This window comes from Xiphophorus couchianus, chromosome 23 (assembly GCF_001444195.1).
Source record: "Xiphophorus couchianus chromosome 23, X_couchianus-1.0, whole genome shotgun sequence".
NCBI classification, from domain to species: Eukaryota; Metazoa; Chordata; class Actinopteri; order Cyprinodontiformes; family Poeciliidae; genus Xiphophorus; species Xiphophorus couchianus.
The window spans coordinates 11,622,011-11,641,862 of NC_040250.1; the positions used below are offsets into that span (position 1 = coordinate 11,622,011).

The 19,852-nt window shown below is 36.6% G+C and overlaps 3 protein-coding genes across 4 annotated transcripts; all 3 read left to right on the forward strand.

Annotated features, from left to right (window-relative positions):
- The first annotated feature begins 2,986 nt into the window (after positions 1-2,986).
- Positions 2,987-5,351, forward strand: LOC114138818 (uncharacterized). 2 transcript variants are annotated; one of them, XM_028008240.1, is made up of 5 exons: positions 2,987-3,111; positions 3,230-3,574; positions 3,672-4,013; positions 4,511-4,604; positions 5,030-5,351. In XM_028008240.1, the coding sequence occupies exons 1-4, from the start codon at positions 3,054-3,056 to the stop codon at positions 4,600-4,602; spliced, it is 837 nt and encodes a 278-aa protein (XP_027864041.1). In that variant the 5' UTR covers positions 2,987-3,053; the 3' UTR covers positions 4,603-4,604; positions 5,030-5,351. The 2 variants fall into 2 exon arrangements, with proteins under 2 accessions (XP_027864041.1, XP_027864042.1); XM_028008241.1 differs by having other exon boundaries at positions 5,040-5,351.
- A 6,327-nt stretch (positions 5,352-11,678) lies between these two features.
- Positions 11,679-14,930, forward strand: LOC114139642 (uncharacterized; the record flags this gene model as incomplete). Its single annotated transcript, XM_028009683.1, has 5 exons — positions 11,679-11,805; positions 11,912-12,247; positions 12,785-12,898; positions 13,705-13,763; positions 14,567-14,930. Coding segments are annotated over 5 exons (783 nt in total), but the record flags the coding sequence as incomplete, so codon positions are not given.
- A 54-nt stretch (positions 14,931-14,984) lies between these two features.
- Positions 14,985-19,435, forward strand: LOC114138679 (uncharacterized). Its single transcript, XM_028008065.1, has 6 exons — positions 14,985-15,859; positions 15,966-16,310; positions 16,417-16,752; positions 17,290-17,403; positions 18,210-18,268; positions 19,072-19,435. The coding sequence occupies exons 1-6, from the start codon at positions 15,802-15,804 to the stop codon at positions 19,216-19,218; spliced, it is 1,059 nt and encodes a 352-aa protein (XP_027863866.1). The 5' UTR covers positions 14,985-15,801; the 3' UTR covers positions 19,219-19,435.
- Positions 19,436-19,852: the final 417 nt, after the last annotated feature.

Below are 19,852 nucleotides of genomic sequence, written 5' to 3' on the forward strand. Positions count from 1 at the left end.
TGAAATTTGTAAACTTAAGTAACAGGGATCAGTTAAAATGAAGAAAATACTTCTACAACTCAATTGTCAACTAAACACACTTGGAAAAAGCTTCCTAGCTAATTATACATATTTATGTATTATTTATACCTATTTTTTCTCTTGTCAGAAAATAAATGGGATGCTCTTGTCATTGGACTTGCCCTGTTGTTGGGTCTCTGTGTGATCGTCATCGCTTGCCTAATTTTCTCAAGAAACTGAACGTAAGGCAATTCCTACTTGCAATTTAAGTAACGTGCAGTTTTTTTCTGCTTTTATTTGTTTTATTCATTTATAAATTAAAAAAACAAAGCAGTTGTTTTTTTAGTAGTAGTATAGTATAATAGTAGTAGTCCAAGAGATTGGTTGTTTTACATCTTTAGCATTTTTTTAGTGCAAATTATTTCTCTTATTACTCATTTTTACATTTTTAATCAACTTAGAATGTCTTGCTCCAGACAGTTATCTAGCTAAATGTGAAATAACAGCAAATATAAATGTGTCACTTTCTCTCCACATATATTTCTGTTTCTACTTTAAATGTCAGTAAGTTTGACTCATGGAAACACACGACACATTTTAAAGCAATTTACTTCCAAAGTAGATAACTAAAACTTCAAAAAGCTACGCATTTGCTTCCACTGTTACAACTTAATGCAATACATATGAACTATAAACAATATGCAGGAAAAAGACACATGCTGTGCTATAAACCTTTGCTTTTCTAATTATTTTCTTTGTCTTATTTTCAATTTTAGTAGAAACACCAAGTGAGATTGTGATATGAAACAAATCTTTCCTCAAAACATTTCCAAAGACGAAGATCATGACGAAAGCTTCAGAAGCACAGGATGGACAAAAACACTGATGTTTCCACTTCATCAGTAGGTTGTTTACCTGGAGCTGCTCTAGTTAGTGGAGACACAGCCCTAGGCTTTTATTAGCAATATGAGGCTGCAGTTCAAGACAATGAAGAAGTGAAAAACTGAATACAAAGTTCGACAGCAACCGGTATTTTGCTTGCACTTAGAAGAGAGAAATCTGAAAGCCTGTTTTTTTTTTTTCCTAAATTGATCTGTTTGTTTTAAACATATTGAACTGAAGAAGATATATGTGAAACCCGCTATTTTCAAAGATTGTTTACTTATATGTTTAGTTTCCACACAACTAAGAGATTTTTCTGTCAGTTTTTTTTTTTAATGTTTTTGAAGAGTTTGCTTTGTATTAATGCATTTACTTTGATTAAGCAACACAGATGCACTGTTCCAGACGAAGTGATTTTTAATGTATATTTTTTCTTTAATTTTGTATGGTGGATTTTGGAATAGTTTTTGTGTCCTTAATGTAGGTTTAGTTAACATAACATTTTTTGAAATGCTTAAAAACTGATTGTGCTTTACACTTATTATAGTAATGGTCAATTTAATTGTTACAAATATTTGTTATAAATAAATGGTGACATGTTTTATGCATCATAGGAAGGCTCCTTTTAACATTTATATATGTTCAGTCATTATGACAGCCTGTTTCAAGTAAGGATCCCTTTTGGCATTTATAAATGGTTATTATTCATAAATAAATTGTTATGCTGCACACTTTACAATAAGCCTCCTTCTTGGCATTATAAACCTTTATTAGCCATAGGGAAATTAAAACACGTTTTAAACTTGACAACAAGGCTCCCTTTGGCATTTATTAATGTTTGATAGTCAAAATAAACAGTGAAAATAAACAGTGCAATGTTTTTCACTTTAAAATAAGGCTCCTTTTGATAGTTGTAGATACTTCTAATGCAGTGTTAGAGTACAATATTATATACTAAAGAATTAGATTTAGAAAGTAACTTAGATTGAAATGTTTAATATAATAACTATAGATGAAATACATAAGTGAATAGATTTGGCTCACTTTTTGGTAAGAAACCAGGCAGTTTTTTTTTCTCACCCTTAATGAATAACCTGTTATTAATGATTAATAAAGTTTTATAGAAGAATGAATAAAATGTCTATAAACTATTTATTAGCCATGTACAACGGAGCCTTGTTGAAGGCGGGTACCAGTTTGGTGGTCAGATGAAGCACATTGACACCATGGTCATTACATTATATTTTAGTACTTTCGACATTGGGCAGGTGCCAAGTCCTCCTGGAAAATGAAGTCAGGATCTCCATAATTGTTTGCATAGGGAGGAAAAAATTCCCCTGTTTTAGAAACCTTAATAAATCTACCAGGCTCTGTGATGCTCAGGGTTTTGGGTTTTGTCTGAGGTGCTCAGGTGAGTTTCAGTGAACCTGAAGTCCTGGGAATTCAAGCTATACATTTTCCTCTTGTTTCAGACCTCAATTTAAATTTTATATAAAACTTAAACCCTTACTTTGTCCGCTTTCAGTGTTCATTCTAAACAGAAACATTAATATAATTTGTGGAAAAGGTCACAAAATACCTCCTTTTTTCTAGAAAATAAATTCTGCTCAAAGGTGGATTGATACAAATCTGATTCTTTCAGTTGTGTTCATGGCTGAAACATTAACAATCATAATGTGAAAATGTGAATATTCCTTTTTTTTAAATCAATATCAAATTCTCCAAATAATACAAGGTATCACAAAAATAATAATTTAGTTTTATTGGACAGAAGTCAACTTTGTTTTGAGAATTTATCACAAATAAACTAAACCTGCACATAAAGTGTAGTGTAGTGCCTGGTAATATTTTTAACATCCCATTAAATTGTCGTTATTATTGTTGTATATTTCAAAAGGGATAATGTGCATCACATAATATGCCACCGTTAGCCAAGAAGTCTGGTTTTCATTAGCAGTCCCTCCAAAAATTGATATTTAAATAAAGAGCATTATAACACTCAGCGTTAAGGCATGTTTGACCAACCCATGCAGGATGTAACAACATGTAGACATTGTATTGGAGGGAGTGCACTCTCCACTTTTCAGCCAGTCAGAAGGGTTTTCACTTTATAGACTTTGAAGATATTGTGAGTAAACCTTCTTTGGGTAGCAAGGTGTCAGTTCTCCAAAATGCCTTTTGTCACTAAGATTAGAAAACTGACTGCTTTGATTCTTCTGACTGCAGCAAGTAAGTATACAGCCTTTAAAAAAGAGTTTAAAAATTAAAGAGTTTCTCTGTACAGTACAGCATCTCATTGCAGTTAATGCGTGGCTGATATTTAACATTTATCTTCTTTTTTTTCCAGCCCTTAGTCAAACTGATGAAATTCCTCATCAGATCTCTTTGAAACTGGTTGACGTTGGCGGGAATGTTTCTCTGCATTGTCCAGTTACAAAGACGGAGCGCAAATTCTTCTTCTGGTACAAGCAGCCGCTTGGACATATGCTCCAGACAGTTGCCACAGGAAGCTTGACAGAAAAAAAACTGGATGAACAATTTAACAACAGTCGCTTTAATTTAACAGCGGGGGATTCTCAGTGCTCTCTTACTATCAAGAATATCAGTAAAGAGGATGAAGCAACATATTTCTGTCAAAGTGGGACTGCTTATTTTCAGAGTTTTGCTGCAGGGATGTACTTGGCCGTAAACGGTGAGCTCTGTTGTTATTCAAAGAGATCAAAGAGGCCAGACAAGATTTTCATAATATAGTCTTTATTAACAATCTATTTATTTTTACTGCATCCTAGATCATGACAGTCGAACACTGACTCATGTCAGACAAACTCCAGAGACAACATCAGTCCAAGACGGGGACACAGTTAATCTCCATTGTTCTCTTCTCTCCAAGACGTCTGTAAACTCCAGTCAATGTCCAGCTAAAAACAATGTGTACTGGTTCAGAGTCGGATTCGGAGCCTCTCATTCAAGCTTTATTTATACTAACCAAAACAGCTGTGATGCTCAGCAAAGGAGCTGTGACTACCGACTGTCAAAAACTATACAGAACTCCTCAGATGCTGGAATGTATTACTGTGCTGTGGTCACATGTGGGAAGATCCTGTTTGGAGAAGGAACTAAAGTAGAAACAAGTATGTATTACAAATTCTATGTATTTTGAAGCACTAACTGAATTTTTTACAGTTTTTCTCTGTTCAACGCTTCTGGTCAAACTGAAAACTGCCCCTGCTTTCCACGAGCTAACAAATCTAATCCTGAAATTGGTATATCTTTTTCTTTTGAAATTTTGAATTTTTTTAATCAAAATTTTAAATTCTGGGAACTGCCTGACACCTGTGTGTCATGTCATTACTAAACGATCAGCTCTTGATTAGTACAGTTTTCTGTCTACGTGCTTATGAATCGCAATTTTACTTATATATTGCACTTGGGGAGGGAGAAATAGAATTACAGAGAAACTGTGTTAGATTATTTTAGTAATTAACATAACTTTCATCAATACAATTTTAGCGTAAGTACAAAGCCCCCTCAAAACTCTGCCAGGATAGGTATGTAAAAAAAGCATGGATGGATAGATGAATTATTTATTTATTTATTTTTATTATTATTTTTTTCTCTCCGTTGTAAGGTAAACCTGTGGAACCTGTTCTCATTGTCCTGAGTGTGCTGTTATGCCTTTGTGTGACTGTGATCGCAATTCTTTTATTCTCCAGAGATTAAAGGTAAGACTATTATTTTGTTTATAAACTGTTACAGTTTATTACAAAACCTTTCATTTATGCTGGTAGAATATTACAAAACATGTTATAGTCTATATTTGACTATTGGTCAATTTTTTTTTTCAAATTATAAAACTGAATTTTCATCAACATAGAGTATTTCTACTTTCACATCTTGCAACTTATTTTACTAAATAAAACATCCTATAGTAACACAAGCATGTTCAAGTGTCTATGCATTTGCTTACACAAAACTTGCAATTCTTATTTTCTGTATTTTGACATTGAAAAGCAACATTAGACCTATGAAATATGCTCTCTTTTATTGGGTATATATTCGGTGTCCATTTCTGATATTTCTTTGAGTAATTGTTTTAAGGATGCAAATATGATTTTTCTGAGAGTGCGACTGAGTTTCTTTCTACAAGTTTCTTTTAGGAAGAAGAAAGAAAAGAAACAACGTCTATCAACAACTACTGACTGAAATAATGGGGAAGAGAATATCAGTTATTGTGCATGAATGAAATACCTAAAATATTTTCATTGTAAGCTTTGTTTGTGTTCAATGCTAATGTTGCTTTGTAAAAACGACAATAAGCTGTCTGCTTAAATGTTGCAAGATATTTGTCTTTGGCTTTGTGCCTTAGTGAACATGTATAGTACTAAATTAGACAGGCAGAATTTCCACTTTCTTATTTCTCTTTATGTCTGTAATCTTATTCAATAAAGTATAATTGTGTGTAAAATTCTCAGTTTTATTTATTTTTGTTTTAAAAATCTGAACAATCCCATCTTTTGCAGGCCAATGTGGTTGAAAAGAAGTACGTAAAGTCTGTTGAATATTTAATAAAATTTAAACATGATGTTTATATAGTGTAGTTAAACATTTGGTGAATTTTATTTTATGTTTCAATGATGGAATAATATTTTTTTTAGCCATTAAGGCAGTGCATAAACAGAGACTAGTTAAAATGAGTACAAATTACATTTCTAGTAGTAGCATTTCCAGCTTGTCACTTTCTTAATTCACAGCATGAACGATGGTTCAGACCTGATAAGTAGTACATATAATTAAGCAACAAAACTATAAAGTATGGAATGTCTGTCATGTAAATCAGGTTCTGCTTCCCAATTGACATGGAACTGAGAAATATCTCTGCAACCAGTACAGGCCAAATATTTGTGGTTGATGGAACATGGTCAAACAAATCAGAAGAACTGGTTCTCTACTTTTTTTTTCCTGTCACAGTTCTCTGCCCTGTTCACGATTTTGATTGGAAACATGACAGTCAACTGGAGAATTCATCTGCAGACAGCAGTGAGGAGGAAAGTGCAAAGCAAACCATGAATAAGACTGACTTCCATAAAGGAAGCAGCATGTTTCATAAAAGTAAGAATGCCTGCTCTTGTAACAGAACAAATACATACAATCAGGCAAGTAAAAGTCTTCTAAGAAAATGCAGAGTGCAAAAAGATTTAGCACACTAAATATTCATATTTGCCAAGTTTAGCTAAAATGTGAGGCTACAGATGATATTAAATTAAGAACTGTTTTTCAGCCATGACACGAGCGGCAGCTCTCTGAAAACAGTCAAACCTCCCAACACTACTAGTAACCCAATAAAAGTAAAAAAAAATTACAAAATGAACTACCATATTTTTCGGAGTATAGAGCACATCTCATTATAAGCCGCACCCACAAAGTTTAAAAAAAAAAATAAAAAAATGGAAAAGAACATATAAAAGCTGCCCCGGGTTAAATGCTGCTGGTATGTCATCCGCTCTCGGTTTTCCACAAGAACGCAGCCTTAATAAATCTGCTATTAAGGATGCAGCCCTGCGTCTCCAACGCCGAACCATGGATTCATTCACGTCGAGTTTACATCCAGCGGCTATTGATCTACACTGCCAGATCGATAGCCTTCAACTTAAAAGCAGCATCATGTGCACTTCTTTGTGTTGTTTCCATGATGAGGGGTAATGAGTTTGAAAACTTTTCTCCGTCATGCCTGCTGCTAGCTAGCATGTGCTTGTTCTAAATGAAAATCATTTAGAACAGAAATGATTTTTCTGATTTACAATTTTGACTTCCAAAGATTCACTTCCTGCTAAAGAGCCCCCTGGCCTTTGAAGAAAAATCTGCACCGGGCTACAAGCTGCATGGTTCAAAGCATGGGAAAAAAGTAGCGGCTTATGGTCAGAAAAATACAGTAGTTTTAGTAATATTGCCACACATATGAAGTATTTATATTGCTTAGGTTGCCCGCTATAAGCATCATGTGTGTATTAAGCACAACTAAGTGCCATGTTGTAGTACACCACTGGGGCAAACATCTTGTTATCTCTCTCTCTCTCTCTCTCTCTCTCTCTCTCTATATATATATATATATAAATATGTGGACTGTGGTCAAGCAGTGGCACAGAAATGTTAACAGCAGACTATTGTGGGAGATGATGTGGTACCCTATGTTCTGAAGTTGTAGGATCAAATAAATGCTAAAAAAAGCTCCCCTTTAGGTACCCCACATGTGATATTGTGCTTGATTTGTGTTCTGGTTAATCTAATATAATCTGAACCAGTTTTAACACAGCACAGACCAATACAATCATCTTCTCTCATATTTGCCAACATGTTGTAATCAATTACTGCACATTCAAGCAGCATTTGTGAATCATTAACCTCCAAGCTAATTAGAGGAGCTAATTCTCATCCTGGTTTGTTGGCAGGGTTAATCATCTTGTTAATCACCTCTTTTCATTCAGAGAGGATGTTTTTTTTTTTGTGAAATGGCCACACGTTTTGTTGATGTGACCAGCCATGAACAATTTCCAGATTCTATGAAGCCAACTACTTTAATGATAAGATAAGATAAAATTTATTTGTCATTGTCATCAACAGATTACAATGAGATTGAGATTTGCTCGACTCGAGTTAAGATGCAGGTTATGTGTATATATATAATATACAAAGATAAAGAAATAAATAGTACAAAATGAGAAATAAAGAGACATCAGAAGATGGTTGCAGCGCCTGGAGGTGTCGCAACAGAATTTACATTTTACAGAAATTACATGTTGTCAAGAGCAGAAGTTCTTATGCCTTTGAGTCTTTGAGTTTAGTGCCATGATTGCCACCGGGTAAAAACTGTTTTTTAGGCGATTTGTCCTGGTTTTTATTGCTCTGTATCTCTTGCCTGATGGCAGCAGCTGGAAGAGACCATGGTCAGGGTGTGAAGAGTCATTTAAAATGTCCAAAACTTTCTTGTGGAGCCTGGAAGTGTAAATCTGTTCCATAGTGGGGAGGGGGCAGCCTATGGTTCTCTCTGCTGCCCTAACAACCCTCTGGAGCGCCTTCTTGTCCGCAGATGTGCTACTGCCGTACCAGACACACAGACTGTACGTGAGCACACTCTCTATGGAGCAGTGATAGAAGGCCTGCAGCAGGTCTGAGGGGAGACGGTTCTTCTTGAGTATTCTCAGAAAGTACAGTCTCTGCTGTGCCTTCTTCAACAGCTCCTTGGTGTTGGTGCTCCAGGTTAGCTTGTCCTCCAACTCCATGCCCAGAAACCTGAACACTGGGACCCTCTCCACACAGGTCCCACTGATGGTGAGAGGCTGGATGTCCGTTTTGTTCTTCCTGAAGTCGATCACCAGCTCCTTTGTTTTGGAGGTGTTGAGGAGCAGGTTATTGACTTTGCACCACTCTGACAGCCGCTTCACCTCATCCCTGTACTCCAGCTCCCCCTTCCCGCCTGAGATGAGACCAACAACAGTCGTGTCATCTGCAAACTTTATGATCTTGTTGCTGAGGTGTTTGGAGACACAGTCATGAGTGTAGAGGGTGTAGAGAAGTGGGCTGAGCACGCAACCCTGTGGCGATCCGGTGTTCAGGCTCAGAGCAGTGGAGGTGTGGGGGCCCAGTCTGACCCTCTGGGAGCGACCTGTTAGGAAGTCCAGGATCCAGCTGCAGGTGGCTGATGGGAGCCCAAGGTTTGCTAGCTTGGACACCAGACGTTGGGGAAGTATAGTATTAAATGCTGAGCTGAAGTCCACGAAGAGCATTCTGACGTAGCTCCCCTGCTTCTCTAAGTGGGTCAGGGCAGCATGAAGTGCTGTGGATACAGCGTCCTCTGTGGACCTCTTTGCTTTGTAGGCAAATTGGAGAGGGTCCAGCTCAGCAGGCAGGCCAGCGAGGATGTGACTCCGCACCAGTCTCTCGAAGCACTTCATGATGATCGGTGTGAGTGCCACTGGACGGTAGTCGTTCAGGGTGTTGATGTTGGTTCTTTTTGGCAGGGGGACAATGATAGAGGACTTTAGGCAGGGAGGGACAGTGGCTTGAGACAGGGACTGGTTAAAAATCTTTGTGAAGATTCCAGCCAGTTGGTCTGCACAGTCTTTAAGCACCCGTCCCGACACCCCGTCAGGTCCCGCAGCCTTCCTTGGGTTCACCTTCCTCATCACCTGCCTCACCTCACACTCCTCTACTGTGAGAGCAGAGCTGCTGTGGACAGGCAGCTGTGATGGAGCTGTGGAAGGTGTCGCCTCAAAGCGGGCAAAGAAGATATTCATCTTCTCTGCCAGGGAAGTGGTTCCCTCCGTGCATGGCTGGTTGCTGGATCTGTAGTTTGTAATGTGCTGAACACCCTGCCACACCTACCTGGTGTTGTTGCTCCTGAGCTGCTTCTCTATTTTCCCTCTGTATGATGCCTTAGCTTGGCAGATGCCTGTTCTCAGGTTGGCTCTGGCAGAACTGTAGAGTGCTTTGTCCCCAGACCTGAAAGCAGCGTTCCTGGCTTTCAAGAGGCCCCGGACCTCCTTAGTCATCCAGGGTTTCCTATTCGGATAGATCCTCATGAGTCTTTTCCTGGTGACATTGTCCGTGCAGAACCTGATGTAGTCCAAGACTGCTGAGGTGTAGTTCTCCAGGTCCTGATGTGCAAAAACCTCCCAGTCAGTTCTCTGGAAGCAGTCCTGTAGTTGGTGAGAGGCATCCTCAGGCCAGATGGTGACAGTCCAGGTTGTACTTGGGACACCTTTCCGCAGGGGGGTGTAAGCAGGGATCAGTAGCAGGGACACGTGATCAGACTGGCCAAGGTGTGCTAAGGGTTTAGCCCTGTATGCCTGTCTGATGTTTGTGTACAGCTTGTCCAGAGTTTTATCACCCCTGGTTGTGCACTTTACGTGTTGATGGAATTTGGGAAGGACTGATTTCAGATCAGCATGATTAAAGTCCCCAGAGACAATGTGAACAGCCTCGGGGTACTTGTTCTGGTTGTTGCTGATAGTATCATGCAGGAGTCCCACGGCCGAGCTAGCGTTAGCATCCGGTGCTATGTAAACCGCAGTGAGTAGAATGGCCTGAAACTCACGTGGGAGGTATCGGGGTCTGCATTTAATTGTGATGAACTCCACGCCTGGAGAACAGTGGCTAACAACTACTGTGGGGTTCGTACACCAGCTGTTATTTACATAAACGCATAGTCCACCTCCTCTTTTCTTACCGGAGCTCGCTGATCGGTCCTGCCGGTGTGCTGTGTAGCCTGCTAGCTCGATCTCCGGGTCCGGTATGGTTGGATTTAACCACGTCTCCGTGATCAACAGAATGCAGCATTCCCGGATGAGGTTGTCAGTTGCAATCCACACCTTCCATTCGTCCAGTTTGTTAGCGAGAGACCTCACGTTGGAGAGAAAAATGCTTGGTAGCGATGGTTTGTGTGGCTGTTTCCTGAGCCTCGCTAACACGCTGCTGCGACACCCCCTCTTTTGTTTACGATCTCTGCGCCGTCGCCCTGTCGTAGATACTGGGATTGTAATCCAGGGAGAACCCGGTGTCCGTGCAATATCGACCGGAATGTTGTTGTGGACACGGAAAAGCTCCTGTGACAGACTTCCCCCGATTGCTTGACCAATGGCCAGTAAATTTTGTCGGTTGTAGGTGTTTTTAACCGAGCAAAGTGGAAAAGACAAACTTTGGGTCGGTGAGCACAAAGCCGCTGCGTCTACGCGCACCGCCATCTTTGGAAACAAAGTACATCTAATCTGTCTGGTACGACAGATTAGATGTACTGAGAGTGAACTGCCTTAAAAAATCAGGGACTGGTTGTAAAAATTTATTTTTTGACCATTTCATTTTCTTTTCAAGCTCAGCTTTTCAAATCAACGACAAATCAACGAGCCATTGCCATATGAACATGAAGTTTAATTAGAGGTCCAGAAGTTATGTTCATATAGAAACAGAAATATTGTTAATTTGTGCTTTGTTATGAAAATATCTGAGGTACATTATGGCAAAAATAATTAAGAACATATTTGTATTGGGTTAATTTTCAGTGTAAATATCAGACTTCTTTGAAATCTAATTTAAAAAATTTATTTAAAATGATTTATCAGAGAATTTTTTGCAGTGCCTTACATTTATTTGTCTTTTAGTTTTGTTATCAAAATTAACAAAATTGTTTAGGACGTTTATGTTTTCTAAAACTTGATTCACTTGTTTTACTAAATTCAGTCACAGATTGGCCTATTTTCCGAGGGTGTGCACTTCCAACCTTTCAGCCAATCAGAACAATTTGCCTTTTGAACACATTGAAGACCTGAGACTACAACTTCACTTAGAGAGGAAGTAATCATCAGTGTTAGACTAGTGTTTTTTGTTTATTTTTTGATGCGACAATGACCAAAAGACTGTCTGCTCTGGTTGTTCTCACTATAGCTTGTAAGTACCACATTTATGCAGCATGTTTCTACTTGATAGACAACATATAGAGGAATGTACTTATTCAGTTGAGTTAAGCATTGCAAAGTTCTGTGATTGGTTTCTTTTAAAAATTTTAATTATTTTTTTCTCTCTTTTTAGCTCTGACTCAAACTAATGAGGTTCCTCATAAGATCCCTTTGAAAGTGGTTGAAGTTGGCGGGAATGTTACTCTGCGTTGTCCAGGTTCTAACAAGGATGGCAACTTCTTCTACTGGTACAAGCAGCCGCTTGGACATATGCTCCAGACAGTTGCTACATCAGTTTTAGACAAACAGGAACTGAGTGAACAATTTCCTGACAATCGCTTTAAATTTACGGCAGGAGACTCTCAATACTCTCTTATTATCAAGGATATCATTAAAGAGGATGAAGCAACATATTTCTGTCAAAGTGGGACTGCTTATTTTCAGAGATTTTCTACGGGAATATACTTGGCCGTAAACGGTAAGCTCTGTTATGTTATAACAAACATCTAATTTTAGGTCAGACAAGATTTCCATGTAATAGTCTAACAGTTTTTTTATTTTTATTTTTTTTTATTACATTTTAGATGGCAAAAGTCAAACACTGACTCATGTCAGACAAACTCCAGAAACGACATCAGTCCAGGAGGGGGACACAGTTAATCTCCACTGTTCTCTTCTCTCCAGCAGTAGAGACAACACCAGTCATAATCTATCTGATTACAATGTGTACTGGTTCAGAGCTGGATTTGGAGAATCACATCTAAATTTTATTTACACCCAGAAGAACAGGAGTAGTAATAGAAGCTGTGTCTCCCAGCTGTCCAAAACTATACAGGACTCCTCAGATACTGGGATATATTACTGTGCTGTGGTCACATGTGGAAAGATCTTGTTTGGAGAAGGAACTAAAGTAGAGATGAGTACGTATGATCAATCATATGCATTTTGAGGTAACGTCCAAAGAAGTATCTTAACTGCTAAATGCTGAAATTGTTAATAAATAGTACAAATTTGAGTATGATTTAGAAATACCTAATTTCTTTGAAAGATTATGCAGTAGGTATCAGGTTTCCTTCCCGATTTTCAGATATTTCAACTGAAAAGGAAAAGTTGATTATTTAGATTATCTGATGAAGACAACTGACAACGTCTGACAATGTCTGACAAAATTTGTTTCCTGCAGTATGCTTTTTCTTGCATATTGTAATATTAGAATTTCTTTTCTTGGTTGAAAGTAAAAGCAAAATGCTCAGGACAAACAATTCCCCTTTTTTACTCTTATGTACTAAAGACTTCATACCTCTCTGATATGATATATTTAAGTCCAACTTAATTTGCTCGACTTAGTTAACTGAACATTAACCATTTGATCTCAGAGTGCTTGAAAAAACTCAGTGTAATTATTACTAATACATAGAGTATTAAAAGTCTCTTCTTTGTCTTTTTTGCTCCTTCAGGTTCACAATTCAATCCAGCTGTTCTTGTACTTAGTGTGCTGTTGGCGTGCTGTGTGACGCTAATTATTTCTCTTATTGTCTACATAAAACAAAAAGTTTTTGGACATTTGGAAGGTAGGTTTGTCATATACAGAACTCTTCCAATAACAAAGATACATGACATTTTGAGTTATTTCTATCAGGGTATTAAGGTTTGTTTAAATTTAAGCATATTCAAATGTATACTATTAGAACTATTTCAAGTGCCTAGTCAGTAAAACATATGTATTAATTTATTTTCTCCTATTTTATTAACTTGTGCAATCATTTTGATACAATATAAATTTTCTATTTGATAGTTAAAGCTGAAAGTTTTTTTTCCTAGCTGTAGTGGATGTGATTTAGCCTGACCTGATTCTCTCTTTGATAAAACCTTGATCGGAAAATTAACAGCTGCATTAGTTTTAGGTAATTTCAGAATACTCTGAAGGTTTAGAGAAGGGAAATATTTATATTTAGAAATCTGATAGGCTTTGCAACTAAATTTGCAACCTATTTTCTTTGTGGTAGAATACCAAAGTTTAGTACTGTAGTCTACTGTTGAGGGCAGCAATGTTTGACAGCATGTGCGCATATATTGCGTTTTGCTAGATAGATCCGGGTTTTAATTATGAACCTTCCTGTTTCATATTTATGCATGTGTGTGTGTGTGTGAGTGTGTGCCTGTATATGTTATATATCTCTTATATATCTTTTTTTAAATAAACAGAATAAGATAAATTGGAAAACTGAAAAAGTGATTTGCTACAGATAAAATTGTACAAAGCCAAAAAGAAAATAAAAAACATTCACTTGTACATTCACAGAACATGATGCGATAAATTCTAGTGAATCTTAGTTTTAATCTTGGCTCATTCTGACAGATTTATTTCTGTTGACAGGGGCAAATACAGGTCTGTCTGGACGACAGAAGACATTGGGAAACCAACCAAGTGACACAGTAAGTCTGATTGCCACAATGCGTCAAATTTAAAGACGAATATACTTATTGTAAATTTTCAAGACAATTCAGACTTTCTACCTAATGGTATTAGGTTGTAATACCATTAGGGAGAATGGTATTACTACAGTGAAGGTATTGCTGATTAATTTTAATTATAAACTTCATCATGAGCAAGTGTGACGGTATTATAAAACAAAACTTTGGGTTACTGGAACTACAGGATATTGGTTATTGCACACCTTTGCCATTTTGTACCTTTATTGTTTTGTCTGTTTCTTACCTGATGTTTTTAGGTATAAAACATTGTTCTCTATCATGTGATTTGTATTGATCAAGAATCAGTTATTTATATAATATACCCATGGTCTGCCAATACAAAATTTGCACTATTAGTTCAATAAGTAACATCTAGGTCATTCACTGCTGCTTTAATGTGATATAGACATTACGGACTTTTTCTCATAAAATCGGATGATGGTATTTCAAGTCATCTGGCCCAAACATGGATCAGAACTAAAATAAATCAGAATGAGTTGCATATTTCAGTTATGGTAAAATTATATTAAAGTATATGTCTGATACACTATCACCACAATTCAACAACATACTTAACCACACCAAAAATGCGTCACTCCATGGTGTGACGATACATTTTGAAATGCTTTATGTGAAGTAACAAAGTGGAAGCAGGATGGGACAAAATGGCAATACTCAAAATGGGGATATCAATTGGCGAAGCTCGAACATGACATTAATAATGTGCTTTATTACAGTCAGTAATGCAAAATAATTATTTGCAGGGCGCTCGTGGAGATGAAGTCAATTATGTAGCTCTTAATTTCTCTACAAGGAAGACAAAAGGTGTAAAGAAGAGAACAGAATCACCACCAGAATGTGTGTACTCAGCTGTGAGAGGAGGTCATCCCACACTGCATGAAATGTCTTAGAGCAGGACTTGTGTGTGTAGAGTTTGGAGACAACATGCTTGCATGACTGACAACAAATTAACATTGTGTATTTGTTGGTTTTGCAGCTCTGCAAATTTTACTACTAAAATGTTTTAAACCATGCTTTTTTCAAACTTCTTCTCATAGAATTGGATGATGGTATAAAAAGTAACTGTGTATAAAAATTGTTCACAATAAAGATTTCACATTGTTCAATGATTCACTGTGAAAACATTGCATGTTTCTATCCATCCATCCAGCCAACCAACCAACCCCATGTGAAATTAGATTTCTTTATGATATTTGAGAATGACCTCAGAATTATTCTCTAATTATACTACATGATATTACCCAGTGACTGACCCTCAGGATTTCTCCATATTCACTCATATGTTTTAAGATAAACCCAATGGTCCATTTCCTTTGCTCTTCTTGCCCAATTCTGTCGCCAAGCGCTTCATTGAGCTGTGTATCTGGAAGAACCCTCCAAACACAAAACAAAAATACAAACTTAGAAGCTCCTAGCCTAGCAAACCTTTTCCCTTTTCACTTTCTGCTCAACCCAATTCCTCTGCCAACATTTCAAATCGAATAAAAGTTTTCAAGTTCTCTCAAGTCTGAACCCAACAATCCCATGATGGATCTTTTCCTGAACCTCTTTAATCTTTGGTTAAACTTTATATTTAACTTAAAAATTTACAAGGTTCCCTTTCAGTGTTCAATGTAGGGATAAATCAATCTTCTTTTCAGTATTAAATTATCTAAATACTACATGCTATCACTTTACAATTGAATCAATTCATCTTTCAGTTTTTTTAGACATAAAAACCACATCGTGTTGAGAAATTGTCACAATTAAAAACTAAACCTTCACATAAAAACATTATCAGCCACTATATTCAATTGATATTTGAATAAAGAGGATTATAACGCTGATCATTAAGGGATGTTTGAGCAGCCCATATAGGCTGTAACATTAGAGGGAGTGCACTCTCCACTTTTCAGCCAATCACAACAGTGTTCACTCTACAGACTGAAGATATTTTGAGTAAACCTTCATTTGAGTAGCAAGTTGTCAGTTCTGCAAAATGCATTTTGTCACAATGATTAGAAAACTCACTGCTTTGATTCTTCTGACAGCAGCATGTAAGTATACAGCTTTACATAAAATATTTTAATAAATTAAAGAGCTTCTCTGTACAGTACAGTGTCTCATGTATGGCTAATATTTAACATTTACCTCTCTTTTTAGCTCTGACTCAAACTAATGAGGTTCCTCATAAGATCCCTTTGAAAGTGGTTGAAGTTGGCGGGAATGTTACTCTGCGTTGTCCAGGTTCTAACAAGGATGGCAACTTCTTCTACTGGTACAAGCAGCCGCTTGGACATATGCTCCAGACAGTTGCTACATCAGTTTTAGACAAACAGGAACTGAGTGAACAATTTCCTGACAATCGCTTTAAATTTACGGCAGGAGATTCTCAATACTCTCTTATTATCAAGGATATCATTAAAGAGGATGAAGCAACATATTTCTGTCAAAGTGGGACTGCTTATTTTCAGAGATTTTCTACGGGAATATACTTGGCCGTAAACGGTAAGCTCTGTTATGTTATAACAAACATCTAATTTTAGGTCAGACAAGATTTCCATGTAATAGTCTAACAGTTTTTTTATTTTTATTTTTTTTTATTACATTTTAGATGGCAAAAGTCAAACACTGACTCATGTCAGACAAACTCCAGAAACGACATCAGTCCAGGAGGGGGACACAGTTAATCTCCACTGTTCTCTTCTCTCCAGCAGTAGAGACAACACCAGTCATAATCTATCTGATTACAATGTGTACTGGTTCAGAGCTGGATTTGGAGAATCACATCTAAATTTTATTTACACCCAGAAGAACAGGAGTAGTAATAGAAGCTGTGTCTCCCAGCTGTCCAAAACTATACAGGACTCCTCAGATACTGGGATATATTACTGTGCTGTGGTCACATGTGGAAAGATCTTGTTTGGAGAAGGAACTAAAGTAGAGATGAGTACGTATGATCAATCATATGCATTTTGAGGTAACGTCCAAAGAAGTATCTTAACTGCTAAATGCTGAAATTGTTAATAAATAGTACAAATTTGAGTATGATTTAGAAATACCTAATTTCTTTGAAAGATTATGCAGTAGGTATCAGGTTTCCTTCCCGATTTTCAGATATTTCAACTGAAAAGGAAAAGTTGATTATTTAGATTATCTGATGAAGACAACTGACAACGTCTGACAATGTCTGACAAAATTTGTTTCCTGCAGTATGCTTTTTCTTGCATATTGTAATATTAGAATTTCTTTTCTTGGTTGAAAGTAAAAGCAAAATGCTCAGGACAAACAATTCCCCTTTTTTACTCTTATGTACTAAAGACTTCATACCTCTCTGATATGATATATTTAAGTCCAACTTAATTTGCTCGACTTAGTTAACTGAACATTAACCATTTGATCTCAGAGTGCTTGAAAAAACTCAGTGTAATTATTACTAATACATAGAGTATTAAAAGTCTCTTCTTTGTCTTTTTTGCTCCTTCAGGTTCACAATTCAATCCAGCTGTTCTTGTACTTAGTGTGCTGTTGGCGTGCTGTGTGACGCTAATTATTTCTCTTATTGTCTACATAAAACAAAAAGTTTTTGGACATTTGGAAGGTAGGTTTGTCATATACAGAACTCTTCCAATAACAAAGATACATGACATTTTGAGTTATTTCTATCAGGGTATTAAGGTTTGTTTAAATTTAAGCATATTCAAATGTATACTATTAGAACTATTTCAAGTGCCTAGTCAGTAAAACATATGTATTAATTTATTTTCTCCTATTTTATTAACTTGTGCAATCATTTTGATACAATATAAATTTTCTATTTGATAGTTAAAGCTGAAAGTTTTTTTTCCTAGCTGTAGTGGATGTGATTTAGCCTGACCTGATTCTCTCTTTGATAAAACCTTGATCGGAAAATTAACAGCTGCATTAGTTTTAGGTAATTTCAGAATACTCTGAAGGTTTAGAGAAGGGAAATATTTATATTTAGAAATCTGATAGGCTTTGCAACTAAATTTGCAACCTATTTTCTTTGTGGTAGAATACCAAAGTTTAGTACTGTAGTCTACTGTTGAGGGCAGCAATGTTTGACAGCATGTGCGCATATATTGCGTTTTGCTAGATAGATCCGGGTTTTAATTATGAACCTTCCTGTTTCATATTTATGCATGTGTGTGTGTGTGTGAGTGTGTGCCTGTATATGTTATATATCTCTTATATATCTTTTTTTAAATAAACAGAATAAGATAAATTGGAAAACTGAAAAAGTGATTTGCTACAGATAAAATTGTACAAAGCCAAAAAGAAAATAAAAAACATTCACTTGTACATTCACAGAACATGATGCGATAAATTCTAGTGAATCTTAGTTTTAATCTTGGCTCATTCTGACAGATTTATTTCTGTTGACAGGGGCAAATACAGGTCTGTCTGGACGACAGAAGACATTGGGAAACCAACCAAGTGACACAGTAAGTCTGATTGCCACAATGCGTCAAATTTAAAGACGAATATACTTATTGTAAATTTTCAAGACAATTCAGACTTTCTACCTAATGGTATTAGGTTGTAATACCATTAGGGAGAATGGTATTACTACAGTGAAGGTATTGCTGATTAATTTTAATTATAAACTTCATCATGAGCAAGTGTGACGGTATTATAAAACAAAACTTTGGGTTACTGGAACTACAGGATATTGGTTATTGCACACCTTTGCCATTTTGTACCTTTATTGTTTTGTCTGTTTCTTACCTGATGTTTTTAGGTATAAAACATTGTTCTCTATCATGTGATTTGTATTGATCAAGAATCAGTTATTTATATAATATACCCATGGTCTGCCAATACAAAATTTGCACTATTAGTTCAATAAGTAACATCTAGGTCATTCACTGCTGCTTTAATGTGATATAGACATTACGGACTTTTTCTCATAAAATCGGATGATGGTATTTCAAGTCATCTGGCCCAAACATGGATCAGAACTAAAATAAATCAGAATGAGTTGCATATTTCAGTTATGGTAAAATTATATTAAAGTATATGTCTGATACACTATCACCACAATTCAACAACATACTTAACCACACCAAAAATGCGTCACTCCATGGTGTGACGATACATTTTGAAATGCTTTATGTGAAGTAACAAAGTGGAAGCAGGATGGGACAAAATGGCAATACTCAAAATGGGGATATCAATTGGCGAAGCTCGAACATGACATTAATAATGTGCTTTATTACAGTCAGTAATGCAAAATAATTATTTGCAGGGCGCTCGTGGAGATGAAGTCAATTATGTAGCTCTTAATTTCTCTACAAGGAAGACAAAAGGTGTAAAGAAGAGAACAGAATCACCACCAGAATGTGTGTACTCAGCTGTGAGAGGAGGTCATCCCACACTGCATGAAATGTCTTAGAGCAGGACTTGTGTGTGTAGAGTTTGGAGACAACATGCTTGCATGACTGACAACAAATTAACATTGTGTATTTGTTGGTTTTGCAGCTCTGCAAATTTTACTACTAAAATGTTTTAAACCATGCTTTTTTCAAACTTCTTCTCATAGAATTGGATGATGGTATAAAAAGTAACTGTGTATAAAAATTGTTCACAATAAAGATTTCACATTGTTCAATGATTCACTGTGAAAACATTGCATGTTTCTATCCATCCATCCAGCCAACCAACCAACCCCATGTGAAATTAGATTTCTTTATGATATTTGAGAATGACCTCAGAATTATTCTCTAATTATACTACATGATATTACCCAGTGACTGACCCTCAGGATTTCTCCATATTCACTCATATGTTTTAAGATAAACCCAATGGTCCATTTCCTTTGCTCTTCTTGCCCAATTCTGTCGCCAAGCGCTTCATTGAGCTGTGTATCTGGAAGAACCCTCCAAACACAAAACAAAAATACAAACTTAGAAGCTCCTAGCCTAGCAAACCTTTTCCCTTTTCACTTTCTGCTCAACCCAATTCCTCTGCCAACATTTCAAATCGAATAAAAGTTTTCAAGTTCTCTCAAGTCTGAACCCAACAATCCC

Bases quoted from the DNA above. Each gene is read 5' to 3' on its own strand.
- LOC114138818 (XM_028008240.1), top strand. From the start codon at position 3,054: ATGCCTTTTGTCACTAAGATTAGAAAACTGACTGCTTTGATTCTTCTG. The intron at 3,112-3,229 runs GTAAGTATACAG...TTTTTTTTCCAG, and splicing joins GATTCTTCTGACTGCAGCAA to CCCTTAGTCAAACTGATGAA. The intron at 3,575-3,671 runs GTGAGCTCTGTT...ACTGCATCCTAG, and splicing joins GATGTACTTGGCCGTAAACG to ATCATGACAGTCGAACACTG.
- LOC114138679 (XM_028008065.1), top strand. From the start codon at position 15,802: ATGCATTTTGTCACAATGATTAGAAAACTCACTGCTTTGATTCTTCTG. The intron at 16,311-16,416 runs GTAAGCTCTGTT...ATTACATTTTAG, and splicing joins AATATACTTGGCCGTAAACG to ATGGCAAAAGTCAAACACTG. The intron at 16,753-17,289 runs GTACGTATGATC...TTGCTCCTTCAG, and splicing joins AGGAACTAAAGTAGAGATGA to GTTCACAATTCAATCCAGCT.